This window comes from Balaenoptera musculus, chromosome 12 (genome assembly GCF_009873245.2).
Source record: "Balaenoptera musculus isolate JJ_BM4_2016_0621 chromosome 12, mBalMus1.pri.v3, whole genome shotgun sequence".
In the NCBI taxonomy this organism is placed as follows: Eukaryota; Metazoa; Chordata; class Mammalia; order Artiodactyla; family Balaenopteridae; genus Balaenoptera; species Balaenoptera musculus.
Genome location: NC_045796.1, coordinates 69014372 through 69037302, shown reverse-complemented (window position 1 = coordinate 69037302; position 22931 = coordinate 69014372). Strand labels below are relative to the sequence as shown.

The 22931-nt window shown below is 36.0% G+C and overlaps 1 protein-coding gene across 5 annotated transcripts in view; it reads right to left on the bottom strand.

Moving 5' to 3' along the window:
- The window catches only part of RNGTT (RNA guanylyltransferase and 5'-phosphatase), a 323844-nt gene that overhangs the window by 293666 nt on the left and 7247 nt on the right, over positions 1–22931 (bottom strand). For all 5 annotated transcript variants that reach the window (XM_036871771.1, XM_036871768.1, XM_036871767.1 and 2 more), the window contains exons 2-6: positions 20523–20632; positions 17564–17667; positions 17385–17473; positions 7198–7273; positions 5770–6010 (exon numbers count right to left, since the gene is read on the bottom strand). In XM_036871771.1, the coding sequence (XP_036727666.1) occupies positions 5770–6010; positions 7198–7273; positions 17385–17473; positions 17564–17667; positions 20523–20632 (620 nt within the window). The remainder of the gene's footprint in view (positions 1–5769; positions 6011–7197; positions 7274–17384; positions 17474–17563; positions 17668–20522; positions 20633–22931) is intronic.

The following is a 22931-nucleotide window of genomic DNA, read 5'->3' as shown; positions in this document are numbered from 1 at the left end:
GGGAACATGACTCCCAGTGTTCTCAGTCAACTGATAAGGCTGGTTCATCATGCCTAAACTATCTGTACAGATAATAGTTTATGCTGAACAAATGTTTTCCTTCTGGGATTCTGGAATATTGATACACGCTAGGAACAAGCTGCCTACATGACCAACCACGCATAAAAACCTTGGGCACTGAGACTCTAACGAGCTTCCCTAGACAGAAACATCACACATGCGCTGATGCATTTCCACTGCTGTGGGAAGAGTGAGCTCTGTACGACCCCTCGTGGGAAGGAGAGAGCATAAGGAAGCCTGCACATGGACTCCTCGAAACTCCACTTGTCTTTTTCCCTTATGATCCAGCAGGATATCCTTAGTACACTGCTGCGTTAAATCTTAGCTGTGAGTACAACTATATGCTGAGTCCTAGGGAATCTCCAAAAGCAGAGGTAGTACTGAGGACCCCTAACACAACTGCCTCCTTTTTCTCACCTCCCATTAGCTGCTTAAAATCACTAGTCTGCCCTGGCCCTGCTGTACAACAGAAAATTATCCTCACACAGACACTTCATATCCTTACTGTATTTGTCCCCTCTATGACTTTTCATACTATTAAATCATCCATATAGATCACTACATAACTCTAAACTATTTTTCATATTTCTTTGTCTTTTTGTGCTACATCCAGGAAGAATTTCTTAGCTAGATCTTCCAGCTTGATAATTTCCTCCACAGCTAACTTCAGGCTGCTATCCAACCCACCTACTGACATTTTTTCTTTATTATTATCATTTCTAAGGTCTCTAACTGGTTCTTCTCCATAATAGCTTGCCATTATTTTATGGATTGATATCCTCTCTTGTCTTCTAAAGAAATGTTCTGTTTGCTTTTTATAAACTGTTCTCTTCAGTGCTAGCTAAAAAGAATGAGGTAGTTCTATATGTACTAGGAAAAGAGAAAACTTCACTTCTTACCCTATATACTTCTAGATGTTCACATTTTTATTTTACAAAGAAAATTGATCTGTATGTCACTTGTGTACACTTTTAAATTAGAGACAGATAGATAGGTAAGTAATTGCAGAGAAATTCTTTTAAGATAACAAAAATGCCAGTGGTAGGGTAAAAGTTGAAGGATTATTTGTTTTCAAATTTTCTTTAATGTCAGTATATTATTTTTATAAATAAAAACATATTTAATAATTTTAGTATCTACTAGTTATGATTTGAAAAGAGGAGAAACCTACCAAAATGCATAATGCTTCAGAATTTTCTTTTTTCATAACTCTACCTTTGGAAGTATAAGCTCAAATATTCTTGAAAATTACCATCGCATTGTCAGTGAGAAATCAAATCTAACTGCTTTCTCCAAAAACAAAGAAGGGAAGCATTCTGCTTTTGGCAATGGCAGACTAGTTTATTTAGACAAATTTTGCAGCCATGAGAAATGCTAGACAAAAATGTTAAAAGCACCTGTTTTAAGATATCAGAGAATTAGAAAGGCAGTAAGGATCTGAAGGGCCAAGAACTCAGAAGGAAGGGAAGCCCTGAGAGGTGAGACAGACATCTGGCATAGCTTTTCTCCTCTAGGATTTTCCTCTAAAGGCACTGTTTCCAAATTGGTAGCTGAGAGGCTACGAAACTGAACAGAACTTTCAGCATTTATCACAAGAATGGGAAAACAAAAATTGGAGTACCAGGTCACCAAGGAGGGGGGTCCTGCTTAATGCTCCAGGCTTTCAGTTAGAATTCCCAAGGGGCCACACTCCAGAATTGGGGTGAACCAAAAACAGACCAGCCCCCCAAAACTAAAGCCTAGCTTCTAAACAGTTCAATTCTTGACTGAGTTAAGATGTTCTACTCCTAACCCCGTGTAGAAGCAAAGGTAAATCTTCTCTGAATGAAGAAAACAGGATGCAGAACCTCAAATTATTTCCACAATTTTTCATACATAATGTCTAGTAAGCAGAAATACCCAGGTATTTAAAAAAAGAAAGAAAAAACCTACAATTGACTAGAAATCAAATGAATACAAGAAGAAAAACTAAAAAAAGGATCCAGAGAGTATCCACATATTAGAGTTATCTGACATAGGCTTTAAAATAGGCTTAATAGGGAGTTCCCTGGCAGTCCAGTGGTTAGGACTTGGCATTTTCACTGCCATGGCCCAGGTTCAATCTCTGGTCAGGGAACTAAGATCCCACAAGCCGCGTGGCCAAAAAATTTAAAAATAAAACAAAATAAAATAAAATAGCCTTAATAAATTCAAAAACCTAAATGACAAGATACAGAATTCCAGCAGAGAACTGAAAGTTACTTTAATACTCAAACTGAAATTCCAGAAGTGAAAGTAAAATAACTGAAATTAAGTACTCAACAGATGAATTTAACAGCAGCTTAGACAAAGCTAAAGAGAGAATTAATACACTGGAAGATAGGTCAGAAAAAAAAATAACCAGACTGAAAAATATGAAACAAAAAAGTGGAGAATATATAAAAGAACATAGGAAACATTTTAAAAAATAATAAAATTTAAAAGTTCTATTGAGTAGAAGGAGAAAGGAGAAAGAATGAATCTAAAACAATATTTGAAGAGATAATGGTCAAGAATTGTCTAAAACGGATTAAAAAATCCAATCATAGATTCAAGAATCACTGTAAGTAGGAAGCAGGAAAAATACAAAGAAAACCACAGGTAGAAACATCATAGTAAAACTGTTGAAAATCAAAACCGAAAAGAAATTATCTTCAAAGAAGTAACTTCTCAACAGAAATGAATTATGGAATAATATCTTCAACATAGCAACCCAGAATTCTAGAATCTGGATTTTGAAGAACAACTGTTCTTTAAAATGATGGGGTATATAAAGACATTTTCACACAAATGCTGTAAGAATGTGTCACAGCAGATCCACATTAAAGAAAATACTGAAGAGAGTGCTTCAGTTAGAAGAAAAACTATGCAAATGAAGCCACAAAAATACACAAAGAAATGAAGAGCACCAGAAAGGATAAATATGTGGGTATAGCTAATGAATATTAACCATATAATGATGATGATGATGATGTATTATGGGATTTAAAGTATAGAGAGAATTAAAATACACAATACCAAAAGGGCAGTAAGAGATCAATGGACTCAAAAGTTCTTGGATTCTTGCATTATCTAAAAAGTGGCAAAAGTACTAACATTTACCAGACTTCAACAGTCAAAGATGCATACTGAAATCTTGGGTAACCACTAAAAAAATAGTAAAGAAATGTATAACAAGCATGGGTTGGGGTGACAGAACGATAAAAATAATTAAGCATAAAGAAGGCAAGAGGACTTCCCTGGTGGTGCAGTGGTTAAGAATCTGCCTGCCGGGCTTCCCTGGTGGCGCAGTGGTTGAGAGTCTGCCTGCCAATGCAGGGGACACGGGTTCCAGCCCTGGTCTGGGAAGATCCCACATGCCACGGAGCAACTGGGCCCATGAGCCACAATTACTGAGCCTGCGCGTCTGGAGCCTGTGCTCCGCAACAAGAGAGGCCGCGATGGTGAGAGGCCCGCGCACCGCGATGAAGAGTGGTCCCCACTTGCCGCAACTAGAGAAAGCCCCCGCACAGAGACGAAGACTCAACACAGTCATAAATAAATAAATAAATAAATAAAAGAACGTGAATTTCTTAAAAAAAAAAAAAAAAAAGAATCTGCCTGCCAATGCAGGGGACACGGGTTCAATCCCTGGTCCAGGAAGATCCCACATGCCGCCGAGCAACTAAGCCCATGAGCCGCAACTACTGAGCCTGCACTCTAGAGCCCGCGAGCCACAACTACTGAAGCTCGCGCGCCTAGAGCCCATGTTCCACAACAAGAGAAGCCACCACAATGAGAGGCCCACGCACAGCAATGAAGACCCAACGATGACGATCCAACACAGCCAAAAATTAATTAATTTTTTTTTTTAAGGCAAGAAAGGAAGATAAAAAGGACCATACCACAAGAGGGATAAACAAAAACAAACAAACAAAAGAAAATAGTGAGATAGTAAGTTTAAATTATATCAGTAAAATAAATGTACATAGACTAAATATTCCAATAAGGCAAAAACTGTTGACTAGGTAAACAAAACCCAGGAACATGATGCTTATAAGAGTCATACCTTAAATAAAGGATTAATAAAGGCTGAAAGTAAAAAGATAGATACAAGGTCTTTCACACAAACACTATCCAAAAGAACACTTGTACTACCATATAAATAACAGACATTTTACAATGCTAAAAGTTAAGACATTGTAAAGATAAAATAATCTTTTATACATATTTGTATAAACCAAATATCACCTCAAAATATATAAAGCAAAATCTGACAGAGCTACAAGGAGAAATAGGTAAATCCACAATCACAGTGGGGAATTTTTAAACACTCCTCTTAGTAACTGACAAAACAAACCAGGGGAAACTAGGTTTAGGATTTTATTTTATATGTCATTTATTCCCCTAAAGATACATGTTCATCTTAGCTAGTTTCCTCTTAATGATGCTGGAGCTCATGTGCAATTATAGGGATTTAATCGTGCTTAAGATTATAAAATAAATGTCATTTTTAAGACACTTTCTGATGGCAAAGAAAAATAAATGCTGCAAACTTGACCCTATTTTGTAAAAATAGTAACTGTTTTAAACTCTTTTACACATTCAAATACTAGATCATAATTCAAAAACACATTAAGCATATGCTCATGATTGTTATTCTTAAAAAATACAGTTGAATTCCCTCACAGAAGTGATAAGAGGGTAATCATCTATATGTCATATTATGCTATTAGACTTTCTTTAGAATGTGATTCTTATTTTTCTAGGTATGTGATTCAGTAATTTCAGATATCTAAGTCCAGAAAATGAGTTAGAGTGAAAAACTAAGTTATTTTTGAAATTATTTCCATGTTTCAAAACAATTTACACTTTCAGTAGCCGCTGAGTCTTGAAGTTTGAAATGTGTAAATACATATTAAAACAATGTTTTTCAAACAAGAGACTTTTTTTTAAGCCCTAAATAACTGTATTTTATTATTTACATAAAACAAGGCATTTTCTTCCTTGCCTGTCAGTCAATGCCTACTAATAAATGAGTTGTGGGATTTACTGCTCAACCATGATATCCCACACACCTTAATTATTAACTTTATTAACAATGAATTACCGCCACACTGTCCCTGACTTTACCCTTTGGCCTACACCATCTACTTGTGTATGTACAAGTACAACCAGCAATCTTCTTCTCAACATCTCTCCTGTCCTCCTGAGAAAAGAAGGTAATGCCTGATGTTTCTTCTTAGGCCTTTTATTTCTAGAAGATTAACAGGAGTTGACTATAGAAGAAATAAGAACCTTCTGAGTTCAACTTTACAGAAAAATATGAAAACACCACCCACGGAAAGGAGCAGAATTTATATGCAAAGTTATTTTAACTATGGGACAATTTTGTAAAGCATCAGTAAAAATTTTCACTCCATATTTAGTTGGAATCTCACAATACTTTGCAAAGAAACAATAAATTCTCAATCTAACATCTAAGAGTTCTTTGGTTTACCTAAGAAACAAAAACAGGATGAATTTATATAACTGAAACTTTTCTTGTAGAAAAGGCAAAGATTCATGGCTATCAAGAGTCTTTGGAAATAAACAGAATGAAATAATCTAACAAATCTAGCTAAACAAACATAGTTAACATTCCATTTGCATAAATCTCAATGAAGCTGTAGAAGAAAAGGTAAAGACTATAACAGTATTTTTAAACATTACCAGTTTTAAACGTTCTTTTCTCCTTTTGCCAAAGGAGGCACTCGACCCAGGTTCTGATTCCTTTTTTCCATCCTCGTCCTCATCTTCGTCTTCATCATCCTCAAAACACCAATCTGGCAATAGAGGTGGGGGTGGTGCTTCCTCTATATCACCATAGCGACGAAAAAGTTCTTTCAAATAATCACCCTTATAAATTCCCGGTGGTCTGGCTTGAGCAAAAGTAGCAACTGCTGCTTCAATACTATGGAAAATAAACACCATGCAATTTCCTCACTACTCTCCATTTATGCAGATTTATCAAAATTCACTTGTTACATTTAAGGCTATTATACAAAGCATAATAGAGGTTTTCTAAAATGGACAAATCACAGTCCCCACGCTCAAGGCATTCAATCTATTAAGAGACAAATTCATTCTGAAACATTTTTAACATAAGTACATGGGAATTTCCTAAACTCTAGAGGTAAACTGCAATGAGTGTATAGACGAGACCGGGTAGAGTCTGTAAGGAATTTAAGTAAACCCTTGAAGTTTGAGGTCTGACTCTCAGCGAAAACATCAAAGAAATGTGAATAGCAATATGAAAAGAAAGTAAAAGCATGCTGGTTTTTCAGGAACTTTCAACACACCCAGGCATTAAGAGTACTGGTCATCAGAGAGAGGCTAAGCATAGGCTGAGTCTGACATAGGAGTCTGTATCGTGTAGCATTACTGTGTAGAGCATCTGAAAGGCCAGAAAGGAAGAGCTAGAAGTGCATGCAGTAGAGAACCCCCAAGGATGAATGAGCAGGAAAATATACAATAACATGTGTACTTCCGCTGATTATATTCAGAGAAGGATCTACTGCGTGAAAGGCTTTGTAAACAAAAGTAAAGACCTTCAAAGTAAATGAGGAAATTCAGTTAGTAATATCCCATTCTCTAATCTCTCAGAATCTAAAAAGACACTTTACAAATAACAGCTGCTCATAAAGACATGCTTATTGGTTTAAACAGAGTAACTCTGTCCCCAAAAATACGTTTTCTGTATAGCATTTAAGTTTTTCCTAGTACTCAATAGGTATTTTTAAAAGGTACTATTAAAAATGAAAAGAAAAACAATAGTAACCTCCAAGGTGAAAACATACACAAAATATTGGGAGAACTTGTCTCTGATAATTCTGTAAAATGTGAAAAAAAATCTGGAAAAGAAAATGCATAGCATACGGGATCCATAAGCACTCAAAGTGCTACTTAGTAGAAAATACCAGGTAATGAATGGTGTTCGAAAGATTAACCAAATCTAAAATGAAAACCACTTGAATCAATCATATTACTCATGACTTCACCAAAAACCTGGCAATATAAAATGCTAAAATTGAAAAATCAATAAAAAATTTTTATCAATTACTAAATATGTCTTCTTCCATTATAACAAGAAACAAATACCTCCAATCCATTTTCTCCACCAAGAAGGCACATATGAGGAAACCAGTGCGATTGAAACCATGGGTACAATGAACACCTAGAAAATAAAACAATTTTGATTTAATAAATCACTTTAGAGGCTACGTTTTACTTTAAAACCCCAACCTGCAATCAAAACATTTCAATCATTTTATAAAATAACTACATTTTTAAAGCTTGGCCTTCTTTTATAACTATTAAACCTGTCAGCTTAAATTGCTTAGAAAATAACTTACAGCACAGCTATAAGTTTAAATATAACATATACTGATTTATTAGTTACAACTGTTTCTAAGGTCTAAAGTTTTATCTTAAAACTAAAAGGTTCCAAGCATTTTAAAAAAGGAGGTATTTCATCAAACACACAACTCTAAAGAACATAGGCACACGCACACACACGCACGCATGCACACATACATGCGGGACACTTCACTGGATACGGAAAATAACAAACTGATGGATACACAGTAAAATAAAAACAAAGTTCTCTAGAAACCAACTGACTGTATCTTTACATTAGCTTGTAATCTTCCAAAATGAACTTTTAGAAGAAAAACCTGCTGAGAAAAAGACATTTATTTTTGCTAAGCTTTTTTTTAGGACATATTCAAGATCAGTGTGGTCCTGCCTCTATATTCTGAAAAGCTGCAAATGAGTTTCATAAATTCTAAAACTGACTGCATTTTCAAGTCATTTTAACTACTTTGAAAAAGTAATAAAAACAGCTTGGTGTACATTATTAAATGATCACGCTGTAGAAAACCCACTTCAATGGCAGCTCAACGTAAAGTAGAGACGGAGCATCAATGAAGCAAGAAAACTAGTAAGGAAGCCACCCCAGTAATTTATATGTGAGATAAGGATCTGAATGACAAGGGTCATGGTGATGGGAATAACAGGGAGAGGTAGGTGGAAGAAACATTTAAGGTAGAATGTGCAATCTGAGGGGTGAATAACTGTCAACACTGAGAGTTTGGTTTCTGACTTGGGTGACTATTTGGGCAATGGCCCCGTTTACCAGGTAAGGAAGTACAGGAGTTTACATCAGTCTTTTGGGCAAGGCAATGAGTACAGCTGGACATGCTGAGTTTAACGTTCTTATGAGACTTACAAATATTTGGAAATAAGGGTAAAGAGCTTCACAGAGAGATCTAGCTGGAGTTGTGGATTCAAGAATAATCAGCATGTAGTCACTACAGAAGCAGTCTGTGGTGTAGGCAAAAATCACTGAGAATGGGTAAGTATCAACAGAACAAGAGAAGATAATTAAGGATGGCATCTGAGGAAAACTAAACTTTCAAGAATAAGTTGGCGGATGGAAGGGCATAAAAAAAGACTAAGAATGAACAATCATGGGGTCAAGAAAACAAAGAGAGCATGAACACTGGGTCATGTTCACCAGGAAAAGAGGAAGTTCCAAGACAGGAGTGTTCAACTGTTTAAATGTCACAAAATGATTAGAACTGAAAGTCACTATTTGTTTAAGACTGCAGAGTGAGGACTCCAGATCGCAGAGATGTGAATGAAAATAAATGGATTCAAGTATCAATCTTTTGGAAAGTTGACTGGGAAGGAGAAGGGGAATATAAAACAGAAAGGTGTGGGGTTTTTTTGGAGGGAGGGGTAATATTTTAATATAAGAGGCTTGGGTATATTTACAGGCTGAGAAGGACCTGGTTAAATCACAGAGACTGAAATAGAGAACAATGATATAACTGAAATGAAGTTTCTGAAAAGAGATAAAAAAATAAAGAGATCAGCCTTGAACAGAAAAAGTTACCCCTTAGAAATAATTGCTATAATCATGAAACTCTATAAATTCATCATCTCCAGTGCTTTGTTAAGAAAACGTGCCTCAAAAGTTACACAAAGATGTCAGCTGTAAATAGACTTTTTTATTCAACATAAATCTTAACCCAACATGTAAATTTCCTTTCTACTTTATATTTGAGACCGATTTAAGCAACAAATACTCTAAAAATGTTTCTCATCTACACCACTATTTTTTTTTTCTTTTTTTTTTTTAATTTATTTTTTGGCTGCGTTGGGCCTTTGTTGCTGCGAGTGGGGTTTCTCTAGTTACGGCTAGGGGGGCTACTCTTTGTTGCGGTGCGCAGGCTTCTCTTGTTGCAGAGCACGGGCTCTAGGCGTGCGGGCTCAGTAGTTGTGGTGCACGGGCTTAGTTGTTCCGCAGCATGTGGGATCTTCCCAGAGGAGGGCTCGAACCCATGTCCCCTGCGTTGGCAGGTGGATTCTTAGCTGTTGGATTCTTAACCACTGCGCCACCACGGAAGCCCTACACCACTATTTTTGCATCTAATTTTTATTCTAGCAAGATTAACTAAATATTTTTATGAATAGGAAATATAAGAATAATTGCCAATTAAGTGATTAAGTCATGCGATGATATGCAATTTAAGAAAGTACCAGTGCTCATTATTCAACATAGTTTTGGAAGTTTCAGCCGCAGCAATCAGAGAAGAAAAAGAAATAAAAGGAATCCAAATTGGAAAAGAAGAAGTAAAGCTGTCACTGTTTGCAGATGACATGATGCTATAATACACAGAGAATCCTAAAGATGCTACCAGAAAACTACTAGAGTTAATCAATGAATTTGGTAAAGTAGCAGGATACAAAATTAATGCACAGAAATCTCTTGCATTCCTATACACTAACAATGAAAAATCTGAAAGAGAAATTAGGGAAACGCTCCCATTTACCACTGCAACAAAAAGAATAAAATACCTAGGAATAAACCTACCTAAGGAGACAAAAGACCTGTATGCAGAAAACTATAAGACACTGAAGAAAGAAATTAAAGAGGATACAAAGAAATGGAGAGATACACCATGTTTTTGGATTGGAAGAATCAACACTGTGAAAATGACTATACTACCCAAAGCAATCTACAGATTCAATGCAATCCCTCTCAAACTACCAATGGCATTTTTTACAGAACTAGAACAAAAAATGTCACAATTTGTATGGAAACACAAAAGACCCTGAATAGCCAAAGCAATCTTGAGAAAGTAAAACAGAGCTAGAGGAATCAGGCTCCCTGACTTCAGACTATACTACAAAGCTATGGTAATCAAGGCAGTATGGTACTGGCACAAAAACAGAAATATAGATCAACGGATCAGGATAGAAAACCCAGGGATAAACCCATGCCCATATGGTCACCTGATCTTTGATAAAGGAGGCAAGAATATACAATGGGCCACAACTACTGAGCCCCCGAGCCACAACTACTGAAGCCCACGCACCTAGAGCCCATGTTCCACAAGAGAAGCCACTGCAATGAGAAGCCCGCACACCGCAATGAAGAGTTGCCCCTGCTCTCCGCAATTAGAGAAAGCCCACGCGCAGCAACAAAGACCCAACGCAGCCAAAAATAAAACAATCAACTAATTTAAAAAAAGAACTTATTATATGCCAAGTTATTTTAAATATTTTTATAATCAAAAGAAATGTTTTTTACCAAAATACACGTGTGCTACTCATGAAAATATATATTCACAAATCTGGCCCATGTATTTATAACTAGGAACACCTAAAGTAATTAGAGGCATTAGTTAAGCTACATATCTATTATACGTAGTCCACCATTTACCAAGAAATCAGCCATTTCTCTTTTAACGCAAAACAGACATTTTTATTTCTCCAGTCCACAAAATTCTTATCCTCAAGTTATTTCTGTACATGCAAACAAATGCACTATAGCTCCATAATCTCTTATTTGTAATTATAATTTCAAAGAAGCTCTAAAAAGTTAAGATTTTTGGTAGATTATTTGGGGACAAAACCTGACCTGAACTGATATGATGTTATTTATAGTCTATTTTTCTCACTTAGTGTGAATGAATATTCATATATTTAACTGCAGAAATGCTCTCTACACCCAGATTATCTCTAATACTATTTTCCACTTAAAGGAACCAGGCTCCTTAGAGAAAAAACTGGTTCCAGGTCTGGAAAACACGTTGTACCAGAAAACAAGGAAACCATCAAAGACTGATAGGGTGCTATCAAAAGGATACAGAAATCAACATGAAGGGGCTCCCATTGGCCTAGGATGGAGCAATTTGGGCATAAGAATAAATATTGACTGCGACTGATTTAAATACATCAACTATATAAAAATTCATGAGTTCATACAGATACTCCAAGAAAAAAAAGTAATCAGTCACCACTGGAGATTGGTAAGATACCAATTCATTATTCTGGAAATTAAGAAATAAGAGAATCAGACACTTAACTTGCCTTTCCATTACAAACTGCATTTCAGGATAATCAAATTGTTGAGAATAGTTCTTTACTAAAGAAGAATTCCAGCTAATCCATGAAGAAATGAGAGAGAATCAGAAAAAAATCACTGTTTTCCAACCCCTAATGAAATACTGGATGAAGGCAACAACCATCAATGGATAATAAAATCATTAGGTAAAAGACAGATGAAAAAGTCTGTAACAGAGGACACAAGATGGTGCCACCAGAACCCACTTAATCATCTTCGTACCCTTAAAAGCGGGACCACCAGACATTATGTGCTTCCTGATGTGGTGTGAAAGGAACCATACAACGCCAACTATGAAGTATGCTTGCCAAAATATATAAGTATGCCTCTCGATTTAACTACCAGTTTACAGGACATACAGAAGACAAAGGAAAAAGTTAACTAATACTATGAGGAAGCACTCAGGTAGACCCAGATAATGGAATATTTTATAGGACAAATGACATGGTTTCTCCAGCAAACTGACAGCATTAAAAAAAAGAGTGAATCAGAGAGATTTGAGACATAACAACAAAACGCAACATGTGGACACTATTGGAAACCGGTTTGAAAATCTAACTTAAAAAGGCATTTTTTCTATAATTGAGGAAACCTGAAAATGGACTAGGCTTTAGATGACCTTAAGGAATTTCTCATTATTCTGTTTGGTACAATTGCATGGTGATTATATAAAAACCAAAATCCTTATCAGTTAGAGATGCATACTGAAACACTTAAAGTGAAATGACATGGTATCTGTGATCTGCTTTAAAATACTCAGAAAAAAATCTGTCAGGGGGAGGAGAGGAAAAATGAAAAAAAAAAACCAGCAAAATGATAATTATTGAAGCTGAATGATGGATACATGAGGTGTCATTTCACTATTCTCCCTATTTTTGGTATGACTGAAAATTTCTACAATAAAGAAAAATTAGGGGGTACTATCTCCAGGGGAGGTAACATATAGTAAGAATTGGAAACATATGACCCCCAAGGGTTTCAGATAAGGGATTATGAAGCTGTAGTTCTTCCTAAACATCAGAAAACACCTGAGGCTTCTGTGTTTCAAGAACTTTTCATTTCCACTAAGTCTACAGTATTATCCCACAACCAGGCTAACTGCATGAACTGACAGTAAAATGATGATTTAAAAAAAGAGTAGCTTTGAAAATAAATCTGAGTCTAACTTTTGTCATGTCACAAATGTCTACTGTTGATCACAAGTATGCTTCAGCAAGAATGTGTGCAAGGCTGATGAAAATTCCATCTCTGATACTAAAACACAATTAAAATATTGTAAAAGCAGACCAGTATTTTCTGATCCTAAGAGCACAAACTTGATTCTTTATTCTTTTTGTTTGAAAAGGTGTTACCAGCAACCAGCTCTAAGACCAGTTTCTGTTGTTGTCTTCAGAGTATTACAATAAATAATTGCCACTACAATGCTCCAAAACTGGACAGGCCCAAAGCAAATGTTTCCACTTCAATCCTCATGAAGAGAACCCCTACCAGTGATATAAAACAAATAATATATAGTAACATATAATATATTGTAGCACAGTTCTATAATTTTTTTTTAATAACCCATAAAACACTCAATTTAGAAAATTTCCCCATCAGTTCTTCTAAGAATACAACCGGACAATTTATAACAAGGGTTGACTTGGGAGTATTAACCTTCCTGAAATCAGGATATCTGATTCCAGATGTTAAGTGTTCTTGAAGTTCTTCTTGAATTCTTCTTCTTTACCCCTACAATGGCTTCTCTCGAATGAAAAAAGTTGTTTTTAATTGTTCAAATAAAGGCCTCAATGCTATTTTAGGCTGTATATGTTCTAGTTGTATCCTAAATATGTGTGTATTTGTTACATATATTCATGTGAATGTGTAAATATATATACATATACATATCACAATACCATATCATATAGTCCCATATTATTGTTCTTCTGTTAAATAAATTGCATACTGTACAACATAAATGATCTGCTTCTATCAGAGGTGTAAGCTGTTTCCAGTTTTTTAATTACAAATGAAGATGTGATTAAATTTCTTTCTCATAAATCTTTATGCCCATCTCTGACTACTTCCTTTAAATAAATTCTTAAATGTGGCCTTGACAAGTCAAAGTGTGTGAACACTTTTAAGGATCTTGAGAAATATCACCAAATTGGCCCTCCAGAGAGGGTGTACCAATTAACACTCAAATTAATAATGTATAAGTACATCCACTTTATCCAAAGCTTGACATTATGATTCGTTTTTAATCTTTGCCAATTTGATGGGGGAAGGTAACGACATATATTTTAATTTGTATCTCTTGTTAACAAGTGAGAATGAAAATTTTTTTCACGTTTCTTGGCTATTTGTAATTCATTTCTTATAAATTTCATTTTCATTGTTTTCCATATTTTTCTATGGAGGAATGCCTCTTTTGCCTGTTGGATTATAAAATCTTTTTGTATATAAGAATATTAACTTTTATCTGTCATATATGCTTCAAATATTGCTCCCAATTTGTCAAATATCTTTTTGCTCTGTTTCTGTTGTGTTTTATAACACAGAATTTATTTTTCATTTTTATGTGGTCACTCTAGAAACCAGTGCAGCAAGTAATTAGAAATTTGGACTTTGAAGTAAGAAACCGGATTACAAACCTGGCTTAACCACTTATCAGATGTGTTACCATGGAAAAACTATACTTAATTTCTCTGAGATTCAGTTTTCTTATCTGTAAAATACAGATACTGCCACATACTACACAGAGTTGTTATGAGGATTACATTCATTCATTCCTTCATTCATTCACTCAGAGTTTCCCACCAACTCTGCCAGGCAAATAATATGCATTCATTAATTCCAGCTGTTACTATTACCATGAATAGACATTTTAATTTTTGACAGCAGTTTTCAAATTTAAGTGTACACAAAAATCACCTAAGACCCTTGTTTTAAAAACAATTAGATACCTAGGCTTCATTCCCAGAGGTTTTGATCATACAAGTCCAGTACGGGGCCCTAAAGCATGCACTTCTAATAAGCATCCTCAGGTGATTCCAATGCAGGCGGTCCAGGAACACGGCTTAAAAAATACCTGTTTATGGATTCTGCCTTTGATGAAAAACCTGGAATACCCTTTCTTACCTCAGTTAAATAAGTACTGACCTATATTTCTCCTATATTATTATGGGTCCTTTCAAAAATATCTGATCCATCTAAAATATATTTTATTATACAGTTGGCTAATTGTCTCATAACCATTTGTTGAATAATCACACCTTCCCTCTCTGATGTGAAAAACATCTCTACCACTAGGAAACCACTGTAGTTTCCATTGCTTTACCATATGCTTGGATAACTGGTAAGGAAAATCCCCTTGTTACTTTTGTCTTTCAAAATTTTCTTGCTCATGGGCTCCCCTGGTGGCGCAGTGGTTAAGAATCCACCTGCCAATGCAGGGGACACGGGTTCGAACCCTGGTCCGGGAAGATCCCACATGCCTCGGAGCAACTAAGTCCATGTGCCACAACTACTGAGCCTGTGCTCTAGAGCCCACGAGCCACAACTACTGAGCACACGTGCCACAACTACTGAAGCCCTCGCGCCTAGAGCCCGTGCTCCGCAACAAGAGAAGCCACTGCAATGAGAAGCCTGTGCACTGCAACGAAGAGTAGCCTCTGCTCGCCACAACTAGAGAAAGCCTGCGCATAGCAACGAAGACCCAACGCAGCCAAAAATAAATAAATAAAATAAATAAATTTATAAAAAACAAAAAAAAAAATTTTCTTACTCATAATTTCACCTGTCTGATTTGCCAAACAATTGTTTTCTGTGCTCAATAAATATTGACTTAATGGAGGCAGTGGACTTTACAAATAGAAATTAACTTCATAGTAATTTTTCCAAAGTCTCATTGGGATTTTGCCTGGAATTACACTAAAAACTGGAAATTAATTTGGAAACAATGAATCTCCATTTCTTCAAGTCTTTTAACATACAAGTGAAATTTTCTTAATTAAGAACTCCTACATTTCTTAATAACTTTATTCCTTGGTGTTTTGTACTTTACAGAAGACAAGTAGTTTAGAGTATGAACTCTAAACTTTACTTAGGATCTTATCTAAGCTGTAACCCTTAGATCTTATCTTAGGATCTGATCTAAGCTGTAACCCTTACTAGTTATGTGAATGACCTTAAGTCACTTAACCTTCCCAAGCCTGTTTCTTATCATAAAATGGGGGGGGTGACAATAACATCTACCTAATAGTATTGAGAAGAAAATGAGACAATGTTTGTAAAATGATTTACAGAGTGACTAGCAGAGAGAAATGTTCAATAAATGTTAGCCAATATTATTAATAGTAAGATTAATGAGACTATTCTCTAACTATATTTTCTAACTAGTTATTGCTTGTTCGCAGGAAAGTTGCTGATGTTTTCCTATTTATCTGTGTCCAAATATATCCCCTGAACTTTCCTACTATTCCTAAAATTTTTTCAGTTAATTCTCTGAATGGGGAAAATAGTAGCTGCTTAAAATTTTAAAAAAGAAGAAATCACAAAAGAAAATATATTAACAACAAAAGCTTTTAAATATTACCCAAAAAACTAAAAGGAATATGAATTGGAAAAAATTTCCAACAGTACATATAAGAAGTTAATTTATGGCATCTAACCATCAGGTGAAAAAATTATTCAACATACTGTGCTGAAACAAATGACTGACTATATAGAAAACATTTAAATTGGATCCTCAATTCAAACCATATGCCAATATAAATATCAGAAGGAACAAAGAACCAAAACTAAAAATCACAAACCTTAAAAATTGTAGACCACTCCTGGCAACATTTTTCGTAATAGCAAAAAGAACTGAAAATAACCCAAATGTCACTTTAAGTAATAATCATTTCAAGAAAATTTACTCATTTGTTACATTTATGTTTATTGGCTTCCTTCCCCTGCTTCCCCAACCCCCTTTTTTCTGTTTTCTCCCTGAGCTGTTCCAAGAGCCTGTACCTAGCAAAGAGTAGCAATCAATAAATATCTGCTGAAAGAACTGTCCATCAACAGGAAAGTGTATAAACTATAATACATTCATATAATGGAATACTACACAGCAGCAAATAAACAACAGTTACATACATCACCATGGGTCACTCCCAGAAACACAATACTGAGTGAAAAAAGAAAGGTTCAGAATGATACATACAATATAAAATTCAAAGTTATAAAAAATAAATATACATATAGTGTTTAAGATACAGTTTCCCAACAGTACAACTGAAGAGGGGCAATTAGGGCTTTATCATGAAAAATTTTTAAATTACAAAAATACATTTATTTTGGGACTTCCCTAGTGGCACAGTGCCCAATGCAGGGGATACAGGTTCGATCCCTGGTCCAGGAGGATCCCACATGCCGTGGAGCAACTAAGCCCGTGTGCCACAACTACTGAGCCTGCGCTCTAGAGCTCGCAAGCCACAACTACTGAGCCCGTGTGTCACAACTACTGAAGCCCGCGTGCCTAGAGCCCGTGCTCTGCAACAAGAGAAGCCACCACAATGAGAAGCCCACGCACCACAGTGAAGTGTAGCCCCTGCTTGCCGCAACCACAGAAAGCCCACGCGCAGCAACGAAGACCCAATGCAGCCAAAAATAATGAACAAAGAAAATAACTTAATTTTTAAAAAAGAACATTTAAAAAATTCTTTAAAAAAAATACATTTATTTTATAGTTCACAGAAGTTATTCTACTACTTTAGTAAACGCTTCTTGGTGATGACTTAAAAAAGAAAAAAAAACTTCCATATCAACTCACTTGTAAAAAAGAAAATGGAAACCCAATCACAAAAGAAAATATTCAACATTGGTAAAGTGAAGCCAAACATACCTATAAGCTCAGGTGGGTTTCTTTCATTAAACCGCTCACATAGACGAATAAATGTCTCGGTATTCTCCGTTGTAGGGCACTCGCCATGTCTAGTAATACAGAAACATTTTTTTTTTAAGAAGAGATTACAAATTTCAACAGAAGGTTTAAATATTAAGGAATCTTAATACATGACTTACCCTTTACACTGAAGTTTTATATATTTGATTCCTTCTTTTTCTATGTCATTTCTGTCATAGAATCTTGAAGTATTTGTCAGGTCCACCAACAAGCCCATTTTAACCTTAAAAAAGAAAGAAAGAAAAAAGGACAGATTTACTGGTAACTGAATTTGTACCAAATCAAACTGACTAAATGGGAGTATTCCAGGCCAGTTCATTCAACTACACTAAGGGAGATTTTAGGTTCACTCTGCCAATGAACTATTAACAATGAAAGTATCACTTATCCAAGTCTTACTCAAGACATAGAACTTAGGCACTAAATAAAATAAATTAACCCCCAAACTAATGATGAAACAAGAACATAAGCAAAACAGACTCCACTTCAACATTACAAAAGTGTACCTAAAAAAGTAAACACCGATATAGTTTTCTGCATCTGTCACTCCACCTATGATTTACTAGACAAGAAGCTAGAACAGGGATATCATCTATCTGAAACACACCCCAACCAAAGCTCCAGGCACACAATAACCCAGCACTCCAAGCAATCATCACTACAGCACATGTTAGGCAGTTAAATTCTCAAGTGAGTACATAGGGCAAAAAGTGTGTACAGTCAAAATTCCCTTGTAAATCCCTTAAATAATCAATAAAGAACAGTACACATGGCCGTATTTGTGCATCTCACTGAAGACTTACTCCCATTCCTCAGCCAGTTTTTCTTCCTGTATTGGAACAAAAATCATTATTTCTTCTGTTGAGCAGTAACTGAAGTAGTTGGCTTGTGTTAGGGGGCCACAGGTTTGAAAGATCTTGAACAACCAGAATCACATTCAGCCTTGAAAGATATGCACGCTGGAACTGAGCCAAGTAAAAGAACAGTCAATCCAAACATCTTCCACCTCATTCTGAAGTATATACTCTCTGAGAAGAATGGTAAGAGAAACAACCTGTACTTTTTAAACTGTTATTTTTCTCTCTTTTGTTGTTACTGCTTTTATTGAGTACCTATTGTTGCGTTTGCCTAAAGGAGACTGGTCTACATAATAATTCAACTCCATTGTTATAGGGGGTGTGGGGAATGGCAAAAACATTTAAATTTCATACATCACAAAACAGACAAAATTGTGCACTTCTAAAATATAACTAGCTGCCTTAATGTGCTCTATGGATTTCTCCAGGTTTCTTAGCTCATGTATGGGTAATAGACAGCTCTTCCAATCAAGCACCCTCTCACTTCCCCAGGAAATGTATTTTTGATGGCATTTTTTGTACTATCTGCACCCCTGGGCCTACTTCTCTTCTCTTCCCACATAGGCTTCTTCAGTGATCTTAATTCCTTCAGAGGATATGTATTGCCAAATGCAAAGATTTAGATGCCATACTACAGCTTTTCACTAGTTAGAATTAGAACCCATTTTGTTTGTCTTCAGGTCCAAAATAAGAAGTGAATGAAAAGTGGGGATGAGCAAGAAAATATGAATTTTCTAAATACATATGAATACTTTAGAAACCAAGAAACTGCACCGCATGACTTAGCTGCCCTGAGCCCATATATATGTATGTGTGTAAATGTGTGTCTGTGTGTGTGATGTGTCTGTGTGAATAATGTGTTTGGGTGTGAATGTGTCTGTCTGTATACACATATACTCATACATATTATTACATATACATAATTATTTTTCCTTATAGATTCCCAATCCATAAAATAAGGATAATTATAGTATCCACCTCATACAGTTGTTGTGAGATTTAAACGAAGTTCTTACTCTGTGCCAAGCACTATTCTGTGTGCTTTAAATGCACTAACTTTATTTGCAAGTGAGAAAACTAAAACATGAAGAGATTATGTAACTTGACCACAAAAGCTTAAGTGGCAAACCAGAAATCAAACCCAGGCTAATTAGTGCTAAGCCCAAGCTCTTAGCACTCTGCCTAGGAAATAGCTAATGCTCTATAAATGTTAACTATGACTTTCAAAATGTATATTAATAATGAAGATAAAAATTAAAAGTTTACAAGTAAGCTAAAATAAAAGATATAAACAAATAATGACCCAAAACTACACCGAGAATAGGGATGAGTAACAGGTTATCAAAAACTAAGTGGCATCTTTACCATCCCATAATAAGAGACTTGCATATAATGGGTACCAATATTTGTTGAATGTACTGAGAGAGCATACAATAACAGACCACCAAGAGTCCAAAATAGAAGAGAACAATGGTTGGTGTTATGGGTTGAATTATGCCCCCTAAAAACATATATTCAAGTCCTAACTCCCGGTACCTAATGTATAGATTCATGGTGGTAGTTACAGAACTATTCCTTCTCCACAAAGGAACTCCCTCATGCTACCCCTTTACCGTCAGACCCTCTTCCCACCCCCATCCCTGTAGGCTGGCACCTGCTAACTTGTTCTCTATCTCGGTAGAGAAGAGATAGGGAGTTCTGTATACAAAACTCTATGTACTATTTTTGCAACTTCCTCTGAGTCAGTTAATTATTTCAAAATAAAAGTTTTATTTTAAAAAGCCACCTGTAGGGGCTTCCTTGGTGGCGCAGTGGTTAAGAATCCGCCTGCCACGGCAGGGGACACGGGTTCGAGCCCTGGTCTGGGAAGATCCCACATGCCGCGGAGCAACTAAGCCCATGCGCCACAACTACTGAGCCTGCGCTCTAGAGCCCGCGATCCACAACTACTGAGCCTGTATGCCACAACTACTGAAGCCTGCGTGCCTAGAGCCTGTGCTCCGCAACGAGAGAAGCCACCGCAATGAGAAGCCCACGCACCACAACGAAGAGCAGCCCCCACTCGCCGCAACTAGAAAAAGCCTGCGCGCAGCAACAAAGACCCAATTCATCCCAAAATAAATAAATAAATAAATAAATTTTTTAAAAATAAAAAGCCACCTGTAGAACAAGAAAGGGATAAAGTATGTTAAATCAACATCAAAAATGTTTTGTTTCTTACCTTCAGACTCTTCAGATAATTTGAAAGCATACTGGGATGGAAACGATTTTCTTCAGCAACTTGACTGTCATATCTTGGTCCTAACATTGTCTTCAGAGGTAAAAATCTTCCTAAATAACATGAAGATAGGTAATAATTTTCAATAATGAAAATGTTCCAGGTTAAAACTCTATAATTAGCAATTCTCAAAATCACTTTCTTACAATGTTTTAAATGGAATTTAAAAGAGCATTCATGAAATACTCTCAACCTACACCATATTTTCAAAAGGCACTGCCTTGGAACTTTTAAAGACAACATAAATTCTAGAAATTGATCATCAAATATAATAGCAAAAGAAAAAATTACCAGTGAATGGAACTTCCACAAAGACTCTTAATTTCTAAACCACTACATTAAAAAGTTATTGCCTTAAAAGCTTTAAAGATATAGCACTAGAAAACTGATAATGAAGTGAGTTAAATCAATTCTTTGAAATTCCTATCATACTTTTTTAATATGAAATTGGAACTTTCTCCATCTTATAACCTTATCCTACATCTCAGGAGAAGGATCATGCTGAGAAGCATACTAACCAAAATCACACTCCAAATGTATCAGTGATTCTAATTTCAGCAAGACTGACTGACTTTTGGCCTTTTTTTTTTCCTGAATCACCATATAAACACAGGGGAAGTCATCTTTTAAAATCACCTATTTTAGCTGATTTATATTATAAAATTAGTAAGAATAAATATCTACCTAAAACAATATCTAAGTGAAGTCTTAACATCTGTCCAGAGGTTTTAAACAAAATTCATAAAAAGATCATTTTTTTCTATTTTTATTTTCTACAAAACCAATCAAGATCACCAGTAACCTCCATGTTGCTAAGTCCAATGGTCAACTCTCAGTTCTCAAATAACTGATCATTTTTTAATTCAAGAGGGAGCTCTTGAATCACTTTTTTCACGTGGCTTCCAGGACACTACATCCTCCTGTTTTCCTCCCCTCTCTCTGGCCTCTCCTTCTCAGCCTGCTTTACTGGCTCCTCTTTATCTCCCTGGCCCGTCTATGTTTTGTCCCAGGGCTCTGTCCTTGCACCTCCTTTCTAACTACATTCACTACCTTGGTGTCTCATCTAGTCTCACAGCTTTAAAAGCCATCAGTGTGCTAATGACGGACAAATGTGTATCTCCAGGCCAAACCTCTCCCCTAACTCTAGAATCAAATATCAAATTGCCTAGCTGACTTAGTCTCTACTTGATGTCTAAAAGACATCTGAGACTTGATATCCAAATCTGAGCTCTCAATCTTCAAACTCCTCTCATGGTCTTCCCCATCTCAGCAAATGGTAACACCATTTTTTTAGTAGCTCAGGCCAAAACCTTTGGCGTTATCCTTGACCCCTCTCTTTCTTACACACCCCACACCCAATCCATCAGCAAATCCTATCAGATCTCTCTTCAGAATATATCCAGGATCTGACCACTTCTCACCACTTCTACCATCATCTCACCTAGATTATTATGCTTCATTTAGTTTATTTAACAGATATTTAATAAGTGCCTATTATGCACCAGGCATTATTCTAGGTGCACAGACTATATTAGTGAAAAGAAAAAAACAAACAGATAAAAATCCCTGCCCTCATGAAGCCTATATTCTATTAGGTAAAGATAAACCACAAACAATGAACATAATAAATAATAATATGGTACATCAGAAGTTTCATCCCACTAGACCTCTCTCCTTCTCACTGACGTCTCAGAGGTCTGATTCTCTTTCCTCTACATACCCTTAACCTCCGTGCTCCTCCCCAGCTGCTCAGTCACACTCTCCTGAGAAAAACCCAGACCTCGATAAACCCAACCACCTGATTTCTTTGGGCCTACACCTACACAGTTCAAGGCTCCTAGAGAAAATCTCAGAGCACAGCAGAAGGGTGACAATACAAATCATAATCATCAATCTCAAAGGCAGTCCTACGTTTCACATCTTTTCCTCATTCATAAAATATACCAAGCTCCCCTACCCACTCCTCACCTGATGGCTTTGTGTTATAGCGTACTGAAAAGAAAAAGTAGAAAGAAGCAACTTTATGTGTTTAACACATATCAAACAATGTTTAAAACATTTTACATAGATTTATTCATTTACTCCTAACATAAACATATGTAATGTTATTATCCCCATTTTACAGATGAGGAAACCAAGGCAAGAGAGATTAAGTAACTTGCCCATTGTCACGCTTCTAGTAAATGAGAGAACAGTGATCCAAACCCAGGTGACCTGGACATAGGGTCCATGGAAATAATTGCTATTCAACAATGCCTCTCCACCAGCAGGCAGAAACTTGCCTCACCTTTGCAGTTATAAACCTTTCTGTATCTGAGTCCATTTCCTCTTTCCTCCCCTGTCCTTACTCCC